This window comes from Micromys minutus (assembly GCF_963924665.1).
Source record: "Micromys minutus genome assembly, chromosome: 1".
Taxonomy (NCBI): domain Eukaryota; kingdom Metazoa; phylum Chordata; class Mammalia; order Rodentia; family Muridae; genus Micromys; species Micromys minutus.
Genome location: NC_137969.1, coordinates 31645497 through 31664972, shown reverse-complemented (window position 1 = coordinate 31664972; position 19476 = coordinate 31645497). Strand labels below are relative to the sequence as shown.

At 50.9% G+C, this 19476-nt stretch overlaps 1 protein-coding gene across 1 annotated transcript in view; it reads right to left on the bottom strand.

Moving 5' to 3' along the window:
- ADCY1 (adenylate cyclase 1) overlaps nt 1-18512 on the bottom strand; it is a gene marked incomplete at both ends in the record, with an annotated part of 106729 nt that extends 88217 nt beyond the window's left edge. The window contains 2 exons of the mRNA XM_080937040.1: nt 3835-3984; nt 17877-18512. Of these exons, the coding sequence (XP_080793166.1) occupies nt 3835-3984; nt 17877-18512 (786 nt within the window). The remainder of the gene's footprint in view (nt 1-3834; nt 3985-17876) is intronic.
- Between the last annotated feature and the right edge of the window lie 964 nt (nt 18513-19476).

Genomic DNA, 19476 nt, shown 5'->3' with positions numbered 1-19476 from the left:
CATGTCTCCTGATTGTGCCAGGGACCTTGCTATTTGGTCCTCATATTTGCCATGGCTCAAGACCCTCCCCAAGCAATGGTTCACGGAACAGTTCAGCCTCTAGTTCTACTCTGAGCGGACCACACAGGAGGTCTTCAAACATTGTATCCACTGCAGTGCCCCACTGGTGTCTCTGCCTATGCCCTAGGGCCAAGGCTCCACCAGCCCAGACCTTCTGAACAATCTTCTATCATTTCCTATAATATATATATATATATATATATATATATATATATATATATATATATATATATATATATATTCTATATAATACAATGGAAAAGAACACCCCCACCCCTTCACCAGGATTCCCTACTGGAGCCAAGGTGCAAGCCTGGATCCTGCTCACAATGAACATGAATCCCAAGGACTGGCAAAGCTTGCTAACTGAAGTTGCCAGGGTGGATGATGCTGTGGCCCTGGAACACTCTGGGTACCAATGCTTTAGGGTGGACTATAATCGGGTATTAATTAAAGAAATAAAGGTGCTCTCCACTGAGGAAAACACTCCAAGCAGTGTCAAGTTCATGTCGCTGTAACTGTAAGGAAATACTTGAGCTCTAGACAACTGCTTAAAGAAAAGGCTTCTTAAAACACGTGTCTAAATACCAGTGGCAGAGACTGCCAGGCACAAAGAGCAATTCACTCAAGGCACAACATGTATGGCTGTGCCCAAGCAAAATGTCAAGCCACGGCACAGAAAATGAGGGCATACAGATAAAGTTACAACTGTGTAGTCAAGAATGCACATGGCACTAGTAATGATACACTGTGATGCTCAAAGACAGGGGTCTAGCATGGCTGTCCTCTATGAGACTCCACCCAGCAGCTGATTCAGACAGATACAGACACCCACAACCAAACAGTGGATGGAGCTTGGAGAAGAGTTGGGGGAAGGGTTGAGGGCCCCAAGGGGGATAGGAACGCCACAGGAATACCATTAGAGTCAACCCTTGGGGCTCTCAGAGATTGAACCATCAACAAAAGAGCAAACATGGGCTGGGCTTAGGCCTCCCCACACATATGTAGCTGATGTGCAGCTTGGTCTTCATGTGGGTTCTGACTCACTGGAGTAGGGACTGTCCCAAAAACTGTTGTCTGTCTGTGGGATGTGTTCTTCTAGCTGGGCTGCCTTGTCTGGCCTCAGTGGGAGAGGATATGCCCAGCCCTACAGAGACTTGATGTGTCAGGTCAGGGGATACCAAGAGGAAAAGGGGGGTGGTGGAAGGATTGTGGGAGGGAGTGACTTGGAGGGAACAGTGAATGGGAAGTAAAATGAATAAGGAAAAAAAATTAATTCAATGTAAAAAAATACATATGAAGACAAACCCTTAGAAGTGAATGCCATTAATCTGGTTAATGAAGTTGATGACATTACCCAATGGAAACTTCCTTCTTAAGAACCCAAATTCCACAGGTTTGGGCTTTCTTCCCATCATCTGCCTTCCTCATCCTTTGAGCTGGAACCAGCCTTGTTCTCAAGGCTGCTATGATACCAACAGAGGTGAGTGACCTCAAGCAGCAATGGCAAACTAGCTTAACACATCCCCAGCCATAAGAGCCAAGACAGAAAAGCAGTCAAAGCGACTAGCAGTGGCTGAAGGTATAAAAAATATGAGTATCATTCAGCCAGGGGAGAAAAAAAAAAACAATCATGCCATCTGCAAAATGAACGGACCCAGGGGGCATCAGGTCAAGTTAAATAAACCAGTGCCAGAAACCAGAGGTCTATGTACAGTATATTTGGTATCTCTCATGAATAGAAGCTGAGACAAGCCAACGTGAAGGCAGAAAAGTGATGGCCAGAAGGTGGGAGGCGGGTTACTGGTAGAGCTTGGGTAATAGGTATCAAATCTCAGTGGGGTGAAAGGAATTCGGTGTTCCCAGCATAGTGTAGTGACTACTTCACAATCTACTGCATATTTTATGAAAGCAGAGCAGAAAGAATTGCAGAAAGAGATAAAGAAATGGCCAGGAAAGAAATGCTAACTGTCCTGACGTTGATTGGTGCATCCTGCAACACTGCACTGCACCTCTTAAGTTACCATACCCAACTAATAGAGATTAATCAAAATAGAATTAAATATCTTCATGAAATAAATAACCTTCACAGCCATGAGGAAAAAAATATGAAAGAAAAAATGCTATGAAGCGAGGTGATCAGTAGAAAAAGCAGCAAAGATAAGAGGGGAATTAAATAAGACCAAAGTAGATGATGTAGGAAAACGCTGATCAGAGATAAAAATGAAAGTCAATCAGAGAGAAACCATGGGGCCCATTCAGAAACACACCCAAGCATGCCTAGGTCAGAAACATACCCAAGTGTGGCCCACAGAAAAGCCTGCAGCTTCAACCCTGCAGGAAGCCTATAGAGAGACGAGATTTCCCACAGACCCACTTCACCTGTGAGGTAATAAAGCCAAGAGTAAGCTCAGTGCAGTGGTACATGGGTACATTTCCAGCATGTGAGGGGCTGAGGCATGAGGTTCAAGGGCTCAAGGCCAGTTTGGGCTACACAGCAAGGTCCTGTATAAAGAAATCAAAAAGCTACACACATAATGATATTGCTATTCCCAATATTTTCTTAGAATGTATTATGGAAATACCAGGATCACTATGATGACTCTAAAGACCAAGGAGGAAATCTCTGGAGATGTCTGAATCACATATTTATACATACAGTATACAACACACACATGTGGATATGCCCACATGAACACACAAAGGCCTAAGCATGGATATCCACACAAACACATGTACACATACAGACATTCCCATAGTTCTGTGTGTGCCAATGTGTGTACAAATATATACATATCCACATATGCATTTCCATAGGACTGAGCACCCCCATGCACACAAACACTGCCCTCCATATGCTGATCCACATGCCATACACTCATTAGCACACATATGAGCTAAAAATACATATGGGATTTATTCTTCAATTATATCCAACCTTTGCTGTAGAAGCTGGATTTCATTGCAGTGTCAAATATGACAAGAAATGCTTTTAAATTAACCGTGAGTATATTAGTATCGTTTATGGATGAAGAAGATTTAAAATTCAGTTGAGAAATGGATGTCTGTCCTATAGACTAGACAACCACTATGAGGTACACAGAGTGCCTGTGAGCACCAAACTGAAAGAAGACTCTGGATTCTTCTGGTAAAGAAACCCATGATGCACCAGGCTTCAACATAGGCTTCCTTGAGTCACCCCTTATTAGTTCTTCCAGTGGACCAAGTTTCCTCCCTACACTAGACAAGGACACACAGCTAAATGGCAAGCCACAGCGGGACAATGGGACTGATGTCCCTGCTGGCCAGTTTCATCTGCAGAATAGGGTGACAAGTCACACTGCCTCAGCAGACCACTGCAAAGGAGGATTCTCAGGCCAAGGATGCTGAATGCCTGAGACCAGGCCAGCTGCACATTTCTGTTCAGCTGAGGTGTGCCAGGACCCACTCTCTCAAACCTAGGTAAACCCACTACAGGTGCATCAGCAAGATGACACACCCGCATGCCAGCCACAATTAGCCACAGCTTACAAGCAGCTCAGCTCACAGAGAAGCAAGCCCAGGCTGTGTGCCCATCAGATCCCTCTCTCTTTCTGAGGCTCTACCATGAGACTCTGAGCATTGCAGCCCTGCTATTAAAACAGACTGAGGCTCAAGGAGAGAAATAGATGCACCACAGCAACGACTGCCCTTTATTAGCTAATACACATATCAAACTTCAACTGGGTGGGGGCAGAGCTGGCCAAAGGGCCGCCATGTACTGAACATACTGACCTGTTTCTCATTCTCGTCCTCCAGCCGCAGCCGGTCCTCAATGCAGTTTCGAGCCTGCAGGAAGGCCTTCCTCTGGGAGCGCTCCGTCAAAATCCGCACGAAGACGCCATACATGTTGACGCCAAAGAAGAGCAGGGCATTGGCACCGAGCTGGAGGGAGAGAACAGGTGCACATGTAGGGTCCATCCGAGTTAGTCGGGTGTCGGAGGGCCTGGGCCACCATGGAAGCACACAAAGACCCTCCAATAACCCCTCAGTCAGCCACCCAGGGATATCTAAGCTCTGCCCAGACAGACCCACAGAGCAAGAGGCATATGGGGCAGAAACACACCTTTGCCCACACAACAGACAGCAATGTTCCAGCATGTCAGAGATTGAGGGGCAGCTCCACCAATAGTGAATTTTATCCCCTTCCAATTTTAGATTTTTTTTTTTTGATCATGTTTTTACTTGATCTTAGAAGACCTCAGAGCATAACTATATTTAGAGATAGGTCCTTTAAAACAGTAATTAAGGTAAAATGAGATCATTAGTATGAGCCCCAATTCAAGCAGACTGCTAAGATCGGGGCACCGAGGACTGAGAGGCTCAGGAGAAGCCAGCCCTGCCCCCACCTTGATCATAGATCTTAGTTTCTAGAGCTGTGAGATCATAGGCTTCTGTTATATGAACCATGCCTGCCTACACCACACACACACACAAACACACACACACACACACACACACACACACACACACACACACACACACACACAATGTGGCACTCTGTTATGACAGTCCCACCACAACAACATACCTCCTACCTAAGAATATAAAATGGCTGCTTTCAACACTACATGCTAGTAAGATTCAGAGGAGATAAATTGACAAAAATAGAACTAAGTCATTGATTTGGGCACAAAGTAAACTACAGCACAAGAAGACCCTGCTCTGTAATTAACCCCTTCCTCAGTAACAGCCAGGCTAAGAAGGCGCCTAATGGGAGCCCAGATTCTTAAGCCTTCTCTGAAGGCCAGAGGAACACTACCTGTGTGGTTAGCTAGGATCCTGGGAATATAGCTTGTGCCCCTATGCCAGCTCTAGTCAAGAACCCACAAGACCAGAAGACCACACAAATTGGCAATGGGCAAAGAACTCAGTCCAGAACCCAGACATCAGCCTTGCCTACTTCCCGCTAAAGGTCTCTTCCCCTGGCCTGTCCCAGTGCCTAGCAGGCCACTAGACCAGAGTTGGACAGAGACATTTGTTATGAGTCACAGAGGAGCACGGTAGCCCCACAACAAGGGATGCCAACCCAACCCAAGGTATGGGTCTGTCGGGGGCTAAGGTGTAGCATTTCTATATGATTAAACACAGCGTTTCCACCTCTGCATGAGGGAAGATGAGGATGCAGGCTTCGGACACTACCATTCCTCATCAACTATCCTCAAGGAGTCTGGCAGTGACTGAAATGTACTCTGCACACACAGAACAAGGGCAAAAACCATCCTGGATGTCTCCTGACAACTGCTGGGAGACTGCATACACGTCCTGAGCAGGAAGGGTTACAATGAATAGGGGTGGGCCTGAGACAGCCTTGGGACAAAAACTGCCAGCCCTTGGTACTCCCAAATGCTGACGTGGGAATAGGTGGAAGAGCCAGCCTGGGACATCACAGAGGACAGATTTTGGCAGCAGAAAAGGATCCGGGCATTCAAATTCGGGGGTTGCATGAGAAGTCCTTTTCTAAATTTAAAATGAGGACCAGAACTGGAGGCTGCCATAAAGCATCCAGGTCTCACATATGACCTTAACCTTGACTTGATGTGTAAGCACGGGCAAGCCTGACGGTGGGTTGTCTGCTGCAAATGCCTTGCTAATGGAAATTAGAGCAAATGTCTGAACAGTGGGAGCAGCAGTGAATTTAGAACTGTGTTGCAGGCACCTTCCGGTGAGGTACATCCAATAAGGTAACGGTGAGATTGTAACCAGACAAGTTCTTTAATTTGCTTTTGCAATCATCCTCTAATTACTTACACCCCAGCTTTGTCATCAAACACTAAATCCCTTCTGGTTTGGTACCTCTAATTCCATGAATTCCATCTGTCGTAAGTTACGTTTTATATCTCAAAGTCATAAAGCAGGAGTGGTCATAGGTAGTCTAGAAAAATGCTCTTAGAGAGGGCACCTCACTGTGACCCTGACCTCAGCATGTGACCCTGACATCGTGGAACTCACTAAGGATAAGAACAAGTGTGTCCTCTGTGTCTTCAGAAGCTATACTCAAGCCCAACCCCACCGTGTGTTACTTCCTCTGGGCACCTACTCATCCCCTGGGAGGTTCACTGGACCATGTGCTTAGTAATATGGGCTATTTCAATAGCATCGCTGTGGCTCTTCCAACTCACAAGAAGCCAGGTAAATCACTCAACTAGAGGAAAACACATTGAGTACATTGAGGCCAGGAGTTGGGGGGAGTTGGGTGTAGATACACCAGTGATAGAGCTCTCTGGAAAGTACCTGAGGTGGTAAACAATGGTATAGAACTCAGCACATGGGACAGGTCCGCCATTCTAGGGCTCATAAAACCCTGAGCAAGGCCTGCCAATGTCTATCAATCCTCTTCCTCCTCCTCCTCCTCCTCTTCCTCCACTTACATGCCAACTGTAGTTTCCCCTCCCTCCTATCCTCCCAGTCCCTGCTCCCACCTCCCTGTTCTCTCCTCTTCTATCTCTCCTCAGAAAAGGGCAGACCTCCCATAGCTATCAACCGGCCATGGCATACCAAGCTGCAGTACAACTAGGCACCTCCTCTTCTATTAAGGCTTGACAAGGCAACGCAATAGGAGGAAAGGAACCCAAAAGCAGGCAACTGAGTCAAAGACAGCCCCTGCCCCTACTGTTAAGAGTCCCACAATAAGACAAAGCTATACAACTATCTATCAAACCTTCTAAAGCTACTGAACACTGAGTCCCAAATGCAAAACTGGCATTTTTTTTTTTTTTTTTTTTTTTTTTTTTTTTTTTTGAGCCAGGCTCAAGGCTACAGCAACATCTCTAGATCTGAATACTGGTTAAGCAGGCAGATCATCAGGACCCACAGCACACACTGGTTTCCACATCACGGCCATTACAAAGGTGATCCTGTAGGAGATCCTCAGGGTCACAAGATAGATGGCACAGTGTCACCTTCCCCTGTCCTCAGCACAGGACAGGAGCCAAGGCTGAGGTTTGAGGGACTGGGCAAATGGGCCTGCATGATAACAGCATCTTTCAGGACAGTGTGGTGAACTGGGCAGTAATGGGAGACCTGACCAAACCCTAAGCAGCAGGAGAACCTGCAACAGGCCAAGGCCAGAAGAAAGAGCCATGCTATCTGCTGAGCTAGTGAGCTCCGGGGGAGGGCCTGCTAAGAAGCTTCCTCTACTTCTAGAGGAAGGGAAAATCAGACAGACACCAGTCCTTAAAGAAAAACTACAGTGAAAGTCTCCCTTCTGGGATCTGCCCACACCGTGTCTTCTTTTCTCCCATGACGTCCACTCAGAACACGTAGGCTCAGATTAGGGGTGTGTGACTGAGATCGGATGGAAGAGGTAAAAGTCAGTTCACACACTCTTCAGGTGCGAGGCCTCACACACCACCCCTTCCTCCTCAAATGCATCAGAACCCTTTACACAGCGGGGGGAGACTGTGAGAATGGGCTGGCTCCCCTTCTCCCTTCAGCACAGGGAGCATCCCCAGAGACCCCTGGCTTCTCACCATCAGAAGTGAGAAGCTCCTCTCTTCACCTTCAGGACAGAAGTATGCCCAACGACCCTGAAGACATCTGGAAGGCTGCACCATCCGGGAAGTCAAAATTCTACAAGAAGCTGTCGTCCTATGAGCCACCAAGTGAAAGAGAGCTGGGGGTCAGACAGCCCCACAGAGAAGATGTGTGGAGAAGGGCTTGTAAGGGGTAAAGTGACCCCTCAGGAAGACTAAGGGAGATCTGCTAAATGCCCCCCACTACCCAGGCCTGGCCCACCTAACTATTTCTGGAACCCCCTCCTCTTACTGGACAGTGATACAGTGCGTTCGCCTGGCTGACACAGACTCACCAACCTATGCTATCCATGGGGTAGTGACTCTCAGTTCTCCCCAAGAAGCTTCCTCAGCTTCTGGCCAAAGAGGCATTTGGACCCAACGGACACATCGCCCAGTACATGAAACTGGCCATATGGCTGAATACTTGCTCATAATGGTAAAGGGGAAGTGGCTTAGAATCCTTGTGAGATTATGAGAGACAAAGGAGCCACAGGCTATAGAATCTTTTTCGGGGGCGGGGAGTGCTGGTTCCCACCCCACCTCCTCATTCCCTGAAGGCCTCCTGGTCCACCACTGCCACTGCCCACGTTGGCCTGTGGCAGCAGCGGCCAAGCAGACTGAGAAGCCAAGGCTTCTGGTCTTAGTGTATTCTCTCCGGCCTTCTACCCAGTCGCATTCTTGTCCTTTAAATGATTCTTTTCCTCCTCTTCACTTACAGATCTTTTTTTCCCTTCTGATCCATCCGAAGATGCTGTGTGTGGACTCACATCTGTCTCGGAACGGGTGTGACAAGGGTGAGTGCTATGCTCACGGCCTCTCCACTATTCTCTCCTGTTTCCGAAAGCCCCGATCTCTCCATACACACACGTACACTCCACAGCAACTACAGCAATCATGCTAACCTCACGGAATGCTGCGGATATTCCTCGTGAACTCTGCCCAGGCAGGCAGAAGGTCGGTGCACGGCACAGCAGAGCAAGCTGGGTCTGTGAGAACAGGGCCAGCTCTAATAAGTGCTCCACATTCTCCCTGCATCCACAGCTCACTCTGTGCCACTGACCCCATTCTTCAGACAGACACAATGAGGGCAAGGAAGAAGACAGGGTTTCCCAGGTGCTGTAGCACGTATAACATCCCCTGCATTGGCCCCAAACTGAATGCTACCCCAGTGATGGGGTAGACACTGCAACTTAATTAGTGTCCACCCCATAGAAATCATAAACAAATTAGCTGCAAGGAACCAGTCATCTCCCCCAGTAAGATGCAGAACATGCTGGCATCAGACCCTAAAGAGCCACTGCAAGCAAGTTCAGAAGCATTTGTAGCCCCTGGTTGGCCAAGCAGGATACAGAGAAGGATCTCCCAGGCACCCAGAATTCTGAACGCCCCAAGTGCAGCAGGTTCTAGTGAAAGAAAGGGACCAGGATTGGCATCTCCATATGCTTGCCCAGAATGCTCAACATATCACCACAGCCAGCTCCCTCCTAACAGGAAGGGGTTACGTCTTGGCAAAGAGGGAGTTGGGGTTGTGCCTTGGAGTAACATACTAGAGTCAGAGGCATCGGGATGAACTTGTGCTGAGCTTAACTCTGCACAGATGGGCTCAAACGCAATATTTACAGGAATGTGCATCCTTGCAAATCTGTTAGCACTGCTGACAGAAACAACAAGGGTACCCAGAGCTCAGGCGGTGGCCTCTAATGAGAACGTCTGAGGAAAACCAAGGCTCAGCCAGGTGTGGTGGTGCACACCTGTAAACGCAGGAAACTGAGGCAGGGAGATGGCAGTCCTAGGTTATAGTGAGGTCCTATCTCAAGCAAGCAGAAAGGATCCCTGGATGGAAGAGCTGATTCTCAGACTGGGAGAGAGCATATAATATGAACAAGTCTGGTGAATCCTCCATGTTACAGAGTAAGGAAGAGGTGTGTAAAGGTCGCTGGAGATGTGGGTACGCCAGAGCACACATGAGTACACAAAAGAGCTCCAAGCAGGAGCCATATTAGGACCACAGAGGCAACAAAGCCAATCGGTATGGAGTTACAAGCCAAGTGTAAAAAGAGTCATGCTGACAGAAATCAATGGCTAAGAGAAACAGCATAGGAGACAGCAGACACTGGCAATATTCCCAAGCATTCGTGGCCCACCCTGTGCTCTCAGAGGTAAGTCCCCAAATAAGGGGAGGTAGCACAACTGCCCCCTCCGAAGAGCAAGAACAAAGAAGAGACAGTAACTCAAGGGAGAGTTTATTCAGCAGCACCAGTCAGCCAGGCAACAAGAACAGCTTGGCAGTGACAAGACACACCCACAAAGGTGAAGTGCTTGCTGTTGAAGAACCAGTACTCCAAAGAAATGAGAAAAGAGACGGATGGGCACTGGACAGCTACTGGGGGGTCACTACAGTCACACCTGGAAAAGCTCTGAACTTGACCACCATGCCTCATCTTACCATCCTGAAGAAACAGCCTATCCCAGCTGACACCATTATCCTACACACTCAGACAACTGCTTCTTCTCTGTACCACAAACACGGACAGGCGCCCCTGCCAAGGCCAGGGGCTGTGAGTCCCTCCTCTTGGTCCTCACCTCAGCAATTCCTGTCCCTGAGGTCTCTGGACCAGAGACCCCTACCCTCTCGACATCTTATGCTCTGGAAGGAGCCTTAAAACCTGAGCATGCTGGAGGCTAACCTGACCCTGGCCCACTTCCCAGGATCCTGCCTCCCATGCAGCGTGCACACATACGCAAGGCGTGTTGTGTCATGTGTGCAGCATACAGCTCAGGACTGCTCCCCCAGCTGCAGCCTCCACCTAGAGGCTTTTCAGAGCCCTTGATAGGGTTGAGTGGCCCACTCTCATCCTGCGGTTCACATATTTGCTACCCTCCCTATTTAGTATGCAAACCTCTGCAACGAATTTGCTCCAGCTGTCAACCTGTGGTGTTCTGGGCTGCCCCTGAAGCAAGTACCAAACCTGGGCATCATTCAAACTGTCTGGAGGACAGAAAAGCACCACAGGCTGTCCTCAGACACGTGAGCATGAGCACAGGGCCTACTCTGGAGAGTGTTCTCTCCTGTCATTTTATGGCATCTTTGTCATTTCAAAGAAGGAACTGAATCCACACACGGCTCCCAACACAGCCCAAGGCACATTTAGTGGCAAATCCATAGGCCCTCACCTTGTGCAACCCCCACAGGCTGGGTTGGAGTGGGGGAGGCAGGTCAGTCTCTTGGCTCCTTTTGGGGCTCCTTAGCTAGACACCATCAGTCCCTGTCTAGGGGTGTCCGCCAGGGTCTGGATGGAGATTGTATGTCACTTTCTTCCAACTGTGCCTGCTTTTTCAACAGCACGCACAAGTGTGTTTTTAAATTAATGTAATTGCTTGCTCGATCTCTGGTTCTGAATTAGTAAACGCTTTAGAATTAGCATCATTTGAAAGAGGACCAACAGAATGCTGATCTTTGCTGGAGATGGTGATGACAATTTAGGAACCATGGTTCCTGGTCTCTTACTTCTGGGCATGTCTGAATTTTCCACGGCTAAAATAAAAACAAGTTTCAAAACAAGAATATGGCCACTCCCCACAAGCTCTTTCCACCTAATTTCCCACTCATGAAACTGTGGTCACCAGACCAGGAAACAACTCCTCCTGAGACCTCAGAGGCATGCCCCCTGGTGTATCCTGTTTAACTCTACCTCAGAACCAAAAGTCTTCCAGGTCTTAGGACCCTACATGGGAGCTGCACTTACCCACCCTCCCAGTACCTCCCTCCCAGCAGTCAGGGCCTCTCCTCCCAGGTCACTCATCTCCCCCCAGACTATGTCTTCAGATGCCACCGGAGGCAAGAAGGGATGATACAGGGACACCAGCAAGACTGCTGTGAGCGAAAGGTAGAATATGAGGCTCTAGGTGGCTTGGCAACCCAGAGACGGTTCTCAGCAGAGACAGAAGCTCCCCACACAGCTCCACACACCCTGCCCAGAGGATCAGTGAATAGCAACACAGTAGCCATCAAAGCCTCCCAGGGAGGAGGCTCAAATTCACCCACTGGATCCTCAGACAACTCCACTTCCAGCTCTCCCATCCTCCATGATCCTCCCTGTGACGTCGTCGTAGCACCTCCAGCCTCTTTGGACACCAGCAGAAGACATTATGAGCTAAGATGACTGGCTAAGCTCTGGTCTGATCTTTGGATGAGGCCCTACCTGCCACTCACTTCTGAGTGTTCAGAAAACATTTTAAAGTGTATACACATGAAGGGGCCCGGGGCTGGCTCAGCCAATGATTCTTCATACATGATCAGTCCTTTAGCCCCTGGGTTTTCCAGCCCTATCAAGGCTGTGTTGCTTCAGACTGCAACAAGTCATCATCCCAGGCAAACATACCTCCCTCCTCTGGGAAGGGTACAGCAGGTGAAAACACAAGGAAAAGCAAGCTAAGCATCCTTGGATTGACATCACATGTGACCTCAACGCAGCATCCTCATGCTGGCAGATGCCCAGCCCACCTTCACCATGACCAATCAGAATGCTCATGGCATATTTTTCCCTGCAGGAGTAGAATGTTTCGGAGTGGGCTGCCCCTGCTCCTGGTTCGCTCCCATCTGCCACTTTCCAGAGTCTCCTGAACCTGCCTCTGCCCCTCTTGAGGATACTCACTCAGCCAAATGCACAGTTAACATAATAAAGCTACTTCTAAGAGTTGCATGGTAATTCATGCCCTGTAGATGCCCCTCCCCCGCGGGGGGGCTGCTGAGACCCTCTGCTGCACAGACAGACAGGGAAACATCATACATAACAGTTCTCATGCTAGCCACAGGCTAGAGGTTCTCAGCTTAGTTCCGGATCATGAGATGAGCAAGGAAGGGGAGACACCCTCCAAAGAATAAAAAATAAATAAAAAAATAAAAAAAAAAAATGAAGGTTTATGAAGAGCATAGAGGTCCTCTTGCCCTGGAAACAGCTCTGAAAGGACTGTGTGAAGGGTCAAGAGATCAAGTGGACCATGAGGACTGATGGTGCCTTGCTGACCTAGGGCTGTGATAAGGTTCGGACAACAGGAACTGACCAGGTATTGCAATGCAGGAATGGTCCTGTTGCAGACTGGCCGTGTTCCTTGTTTAATATGTACACGCCACACTTCCTCACTCAGAAACTACTGTGTGAGGACAAATGCCCCTCCTGTCTGTCGGAAGCGTCACCAATGCTCCAAGAAAGCAAAGAACAAAGCAGCAGGTGAGCGAGCAACACACAAAGCACGTGGCATGAAAGCAGATAGGCCACCGGTGCTAAGAAAAAGGCACTCCAGTGGTAAGCGCTGGGGAGCCAGCCATACACTGTGTATGCCTCAGGATGAAGCCACTTCTGAGGGTTGGAGCATCTCTTTCAGAAACACTGTACTATATTTAAGGGCCGTTCTGTGTTCTTTAGAGTAAACAATCCACAACATGTTGCTAGTGTAGAATTTCTTTGTGGAGTTCAGAGGCCAAAGCAAAGACACCAAGGGGCCCTGTCACACTACCAGTGGCTTCCTGTTCACCTGACCTCTCTTCCGGAGGCTATCAACTCTTCTCCATACGCACAAATGCACACATATGCATACCCAATCATGGATGTATATGCACAGACGCAAGTGTGCATTCCTCTGTATATATTTCCACAAGTGTACAACCATGCACACACGGACATGAATACACCTGTGAGTGTGCACACACGTGATGGTGGCCAGATTGGGTGGACACCCACGGGGCCCTCTCCAGTTATGAACAGCATGACTCCAAGCTTTCTTCCTATTCCCAGCTAAGGGAAACTCCCAACTCGGACATCAAAACAAGACCTGCCTTTCTCCAGTCCGAGGGCAGATCATTCAGGATTTAAGCTGCCTTCAGCCTGGCCTGGGGTTCCAGCATCCTCCTGAGGCTGGTGTTTCACTAAGGAGGGTGGGGCACCTTAGCATAAGAACACATAGTAGGTCCCTGTACAACTGAGAAGAGGGCCAGAGGAAGTTAAAAAGAACAGAGAAAGGGTCCCAAGAAGGATCACAGGAGGGACACACTGAAGGAGCTACTGCCATGCGTGGGGAACACGGGACACAAGCCCATATTGGCCAGAGTTAAGTAGCAAGAGGTCCCACTCCTTTTCTCACTGAGTGCTCTGAGACCTTAGACCTTGTCCCTGTGGCACGTTGGCCTCACACAGACACACACTGTGTCACTGATTCAGACAATGTCTGAGGTCAGCCCCCTCAGTCCACAGTACAGACCCAGAAGTGACCCACAGTCATGGAAGTAGGGGTGCATGCAGGAGATGGGCCTTAGCCAGTGACTCTGCCCACGTACTGCTTGGACTTCCCCCCACTATCCTCCGGGCTACATCTCCCTCCTGCTGATGTATCTATCCTAAAGAAAATGCATTTGAATAGCCCTGGGGTATGAGTGGCCAAGAGCCTGCACAAGTGTGTAGAGAGACATGTTTGGGTGTTCGTGAGTGTGTGTGTGTGTGTGTGTGTGTGTGTGTGTGTGCACGAGCGTGTGCAAAAGTACATCCATTCCTGAATGTGTGCATGCATATGATTTGTATGTGCAGAGGTGGACATGAGGCTCTAATGCAAGTGAGCATACGTGTGCTGGTGTGTGAGCATAGGTGTACAACTATGAAAATGAGTGTGAGACAACATGCTGGGGAGTGTGTATGTGCACCAAGTGTCTTCAGTGTGCGTGTGCATTGATTTGTGTTTGTGCTTCCATGTGCAGTATGCACAAGCATAAAGGTGACAGCAAGCTTGTGTATGCATGAAGGTGGACTTGTGTGGATTTGTGGGTGGGTACTGAATACCGTGGGTGTGTCTACATGCCAACACGAGTGTGTACGTGGGAGAATGTGGCTGAAAGCACACGAAGCATTTGTGCAGGTGCTTGCAGGGGAGTGGGAGAGTATGCTTCTGAGTGGGCATGAGTGCTTGCAGCTATGACTCATGTCCTCAGACACAGTAAAGCAGTGTCCTACAGAGCAGGGCTTTTCTTTCTTTGCCCAATCAGCTCCTGAGATGAAGACAAGGGGCCACCCCAATCTTTCTGTTCAGAGTAGGGCCTGGGTCCTGCTCCTTCAACCTCCTCTGCTGCAAGTCCTTGCTTCAGAGGAGCCTGCCAGGCAAAGTGAAGGCTCAAAGCCCAGACCACAGGGCCACCACAGCCCTATGGCCCGTATGGCCACACTCCGCTCATGCCAACAGGCAGAGAACAGGCAGAGTGTTCTCTGGTAGCTTTGAAAGTATCTCACTCCAAACAGTTCTGGTTCTCAGAGCTAGAGACCAACTCACAGATCACTGGCTTCAAGAGGCTACCTAAAGTATCAATATCCATACCACTGATTCCAAGATGGCTGACAGGACAGGGAGCACCTGCCAGGCACAATCCCCACGTGATACTCAGAAAACAGAGCTGTGCTATATAACTGTAGGATGAATTACTCCTCCCATTGACAGTGGGAGAAACTGAGGCACAGAGATCATCCTGTATCCTAGATCATGGGATTGTGCCAGCCCCCCTAAAGTGCTTGGAGACCCCCATAAACCCACCTTCACCCATCTATGCCAGCACCTGAGTCACCTGCTCAATGCCCGAAGACACCTGTGCACCCAAGGAGCTCAGCCCTTACCCCTGAGTCTTCAGGGACGCTCCCAGGGAAAATGCATTGAAGCCATTGAACACCCCAGAGGGCGGTGCTGACAGCTTTGATGATAGACAGAAACAAACGCACACATATTCCTTTGCAATCCTCATTTTCATCGCAGGCAACCTATGGTTAAGAACCAACAGAAACCGAAACCCATTTCCTCCACCCTGATAGGCAGCTTAATTGAAAACACACAATGCACACAAGTGTAACAGAGCTGGGCTACCTGAAAGAGAAAAATAATAACAGTAATCACCACTCATCTGAGGCAAACAGAAAAGGAGAAGCACATGAGGGTTACGGAGAACACTGGATACAGGAGAAAGCTCAGAGCCAGTGGACCCAGGCCTGCTTGCCTCCTCTCCTCCAGCCTCAGGAAAGACAGGGCAGGGGGAGGGGGACCACTGTGGGTAGAGGTCTTGAGTCAGTGGCTTGTCCCAAGAATCCCCTCCCCTCAGCAGCACTCCAAGGAAATGACCTCTACTTCTCCAAGGCTCTGAGGACCCCTCTGAAGATAGGCAGGGGCTCTGTGAGACTAGCTTCCCTGTACAGAGTAAGGTCTTGAGTCCAAACCCCAGTCCAAAGTGTCGGTTTGCTCTGAGCCTCTGCCCTTGACAGGAAGCTAAGTCTGTAGTTCTGAGATCGGGGCGTGCACCGCATCTGGAGTTTTAACAGGACTCGGCCTCAACCTGCTCCCATGGAGACCCAACGCCCTCCAACAGCATCCATCCCCTCAGTACGCAGCAAGGACCACCCTGCAGCACTGCTGACATTTACTCCTTCTGCATATCTGCCCCACTCCTGCTCGGGTACTGTCTGCCTAGAATGTGGAGGTGAGGAGGTAGGGCCATTGGCAGAAGGCTGTGCAACAGAGGTGACAGGGTCTGAAGGGAGGTGGCTGCCTTGAGGTTCAGGCATCTCAGATCCAAAGTGGCAGAGTTCACTAACCGACTGCAAGGTGCCTAGGATTGAGTGATGGGAAGACATCTGAAATCCTTTACCTCAGATCCCCATCTCTATGTTAATAAGGGAGTGGAGGATAAAATGTTTTAGAAATGGCAGATTTTCAACACGTGCTTTCCTTTGGACTTCTTACATTCAGACCATCTCTGTGGGAAGCAGCATCTTCCCTTGGAGGAGGGGAGGCAGGGCAGAGGCTGAGTTTTGGTGAGGGGGGGATTTTTATCAAATTGGACGCTAGTCACAGGGAAACCTGGGTACCAGCTACCTAAGAATCCTTGTGTTCACAATGGGCTTCCTTCCCCCACTGAAGTAACAAGGGCTCTTCTATCCCAGAGCACCTTTGCAGACTCCTCCCTAATCTTTCCTCTAAAAGGAATGCCCAGAGGCTGTGTAAGAGAAAAACAAAACTCGCTAGGTAAAAAAAGAAAAAGAGCCTTTTAAGGCACCTAGAGAACCAACCATAGTCCTGAGCCTATGACTGTCTCTCTCCAGCCCTACAATGTATGCTGAGCAATAGTCCTGCCTTCATGGTCGCTAAGACCAAGTACTGTTCCCTGCCACCAGAGTCTGAGTATGAATGTTGGTCTTATAGTCAGCCAGTACAGCTGACTGACAGCCATCTCTCTCACAAACACCAGTTATTCTCCCCCAGTTTGGCTTCTATGCCTAGCCGAACACCCCCCCCCCCCACTTCCTATATGCTCCCACAAGCTCCCTTCTTTCCTTAGATGGGCTCTCCCACCTTCAGGTCTCTCTCTCATCCAGCTCCCACCGTCCTATAGCTAGATCTAGAACAAAACCTTCCCTCAGCTGCCACACCTGGGCAGGACCAGTACAAGGGAAGGTCCCAAACTCCTGGGAACAGTCCACCTCCCACTGCTTGGGTGCGGTGGTATGGGAAAACAGGGACCTCTAGGGTCCAGGAAGATCCTAGAGAGGAATCAAGTCCTATGCCCTTGCTCCAGCAGCCACCTGACCAGCCCAAGTTGAAAGAGACCAAGTTCAGGCTCCATGGAGCCAGGGTCTGGGCTGGGAGCAGAAGCTTTGGAAACCAGATAGTGTGTGACCTTGGCAAATTCCTCTCCTTCAATCTAAAATCCCGATTCACAGCAAGGTGGTTAGCTATACTGGAGGGGTTCAAAGTCCTTTCCCTCCCACTAACTGCTCCCTCGGGTCCGCGAAATTGAGAAGCGAGCCCCAGATGCGCTCCAGGCGAGCTGGAGAGGAACCCAGGGGCTGTGCGCTCTGCCAGCCTAGAAGCCTGACCTGGAGACCGCGCACTCTCCCACTTTTCAGTACCTCTACGGAGGGACATGGGTACAACCTAGCACAGGTCCCCTTGGCCACACAACTACTGCCTGACCTTGGGCCTGTCACTACTACCACCACCACTACACACCAGTCTCTCGTCTCCACCCTAAAGACGCTATAGGACTCTTGTAAGAAACACCGGGTGGAGGGTGCTAGCTCCTCCAACTGCACCCCCAGCTTGCTGAGTGACCTTGAACACCCGTCCCACCTTCAGAACCTCAGTTTCCCCGCCTGCCCCACAGGAAGAACGTTAAACTCCTGCCACCTCCAGTGCAGCTAGCAGGCGTATCAATGGGGGACGCGTGGTGCCACTTACCGTCCTCCAGAGACGTGGGCGCTTGGCAGGGACCAAGGCGGCTGTGACCAGTAAGTGCGAGGCAGCCACAACCAGCCCGAAGCCGATGGCCAGTAGGCTGCGCACGGGCAGCAAGGCATAGGACACGAAGGTGACCAAAAGGAGTTGCCAAACCCCCTGCTCGGCAACCGCCGAGCCCATCGCGCCTCCCGCAGAGCTTCTCGCGGGGCCGCCCAGCGCGAAGGGGCAGCAGAGTAGCGCGAAGGTGAGGCTGAAGAACAGCGCCAGCTGACCGACCTGCTGCAGCTGGGACACCTGCAGGGATCGGACATTGGTGACCACGAACAGCGCCAGGAAAAGGATGCAGTGCACTGGGTGCGACCCCTTGGCGAGGCCAGGCGCCGGCCCCGGTGCGCCCAGCAGCTCGGCCAGAGCCAGGGCTCCCGCCAGCAAGCTGAGCACCGCCAGCGCTTTCAGCGTGGCCGCCTGCTCCAGCCGCAACGTGTAGCCGCGGAACAGCGCCTCCAGCTCGGGGCACGCGAACTCCTCGCCACACGCCCGGAACCCACGCCGGCTGCCCGGCCCGGCCGCCCGCTCTGCGCCCCCGGGCTCGCCCGCGCCTCCGCCGCCGCCTTGGCCGCGCGGCGCCCCCGCCATCTCAGCGCCATGCAGCGGCCGCGGCCACGGGCGCGCCCCTCGCCGGCCCGGGGCGCCGGGGCGCGGGCGGCGGCGCCGGGGCGGGCGGGCGGCGGGCGGCGAGGCGCCGGAGCGCGGGGCGGGCGGAGTTGGGGCGCCGGCTGCCCAGCGCGCGCGCCCCGAGCGCGTCCCCTCCCGCCCGCCGCGCCTGCGCACTGGCGCCCGCCCGCGCCCAGGCAGTGGTCCTCCGCGGCGACCGTGCTGCGACAGGCGATCCCCAAGAGCCCGGGTCCTGGGCGGACAGAGTCCGCGCCCAACTCAGCGTCCCGGATCCCGCACGCACGAGGGGCCACGTGACCTTGGGCACTACTCTTGCCTCTTTGAGCCTCGATTTCCCCTCCTATGAACAGTGGAACCCACCCCTCTACGAGTCTTCAGAGGCGTTATAAAACGTTAAAATTCCCAATAGAAGGAAGAACAGCCCTGCCAGATGTGTGTCCCCTCCCAGAGCAGAACCAGGTCACCGGAGAGGAGCCCCGCACTCAGCTCTAGACTCAGTGCCCACCGAGAAGCCCCGAGGATCCCTGGTCACACATGCAAGGCGCTCTAAGTGGTTGCTTTGCCCACCACCTGGTTGGGTGGTGGAAGCTCTGCTTGTTGACCTGAGCAAGAATAAAGCCCTGCTATGTCCAGGGAAGCTGTGAGGTCTAGGTGCAGGGTTGGGTGAGAAAGGGCTAAATGGAGAGCTAAATAGCGCGGCTGTCTCCCTAAATAGGAGCTGGCCATGCAAATGATACCAAGACGTTTGCTTCCAGCTGAACAAGTGGCAGGAAGAGATTCGCCTCAGACGCGGATCTTAGTGATGGTCATTCACTAAGGGATGGGACCGGATGAATTTCATTCCGTGCTCAGGATGGCCCCCTGAGATCGCGCCTCTGGTCTCCTTTAGTGAGAGTCCCAGAGGACCCAGAGTGTAGAAAGGCTG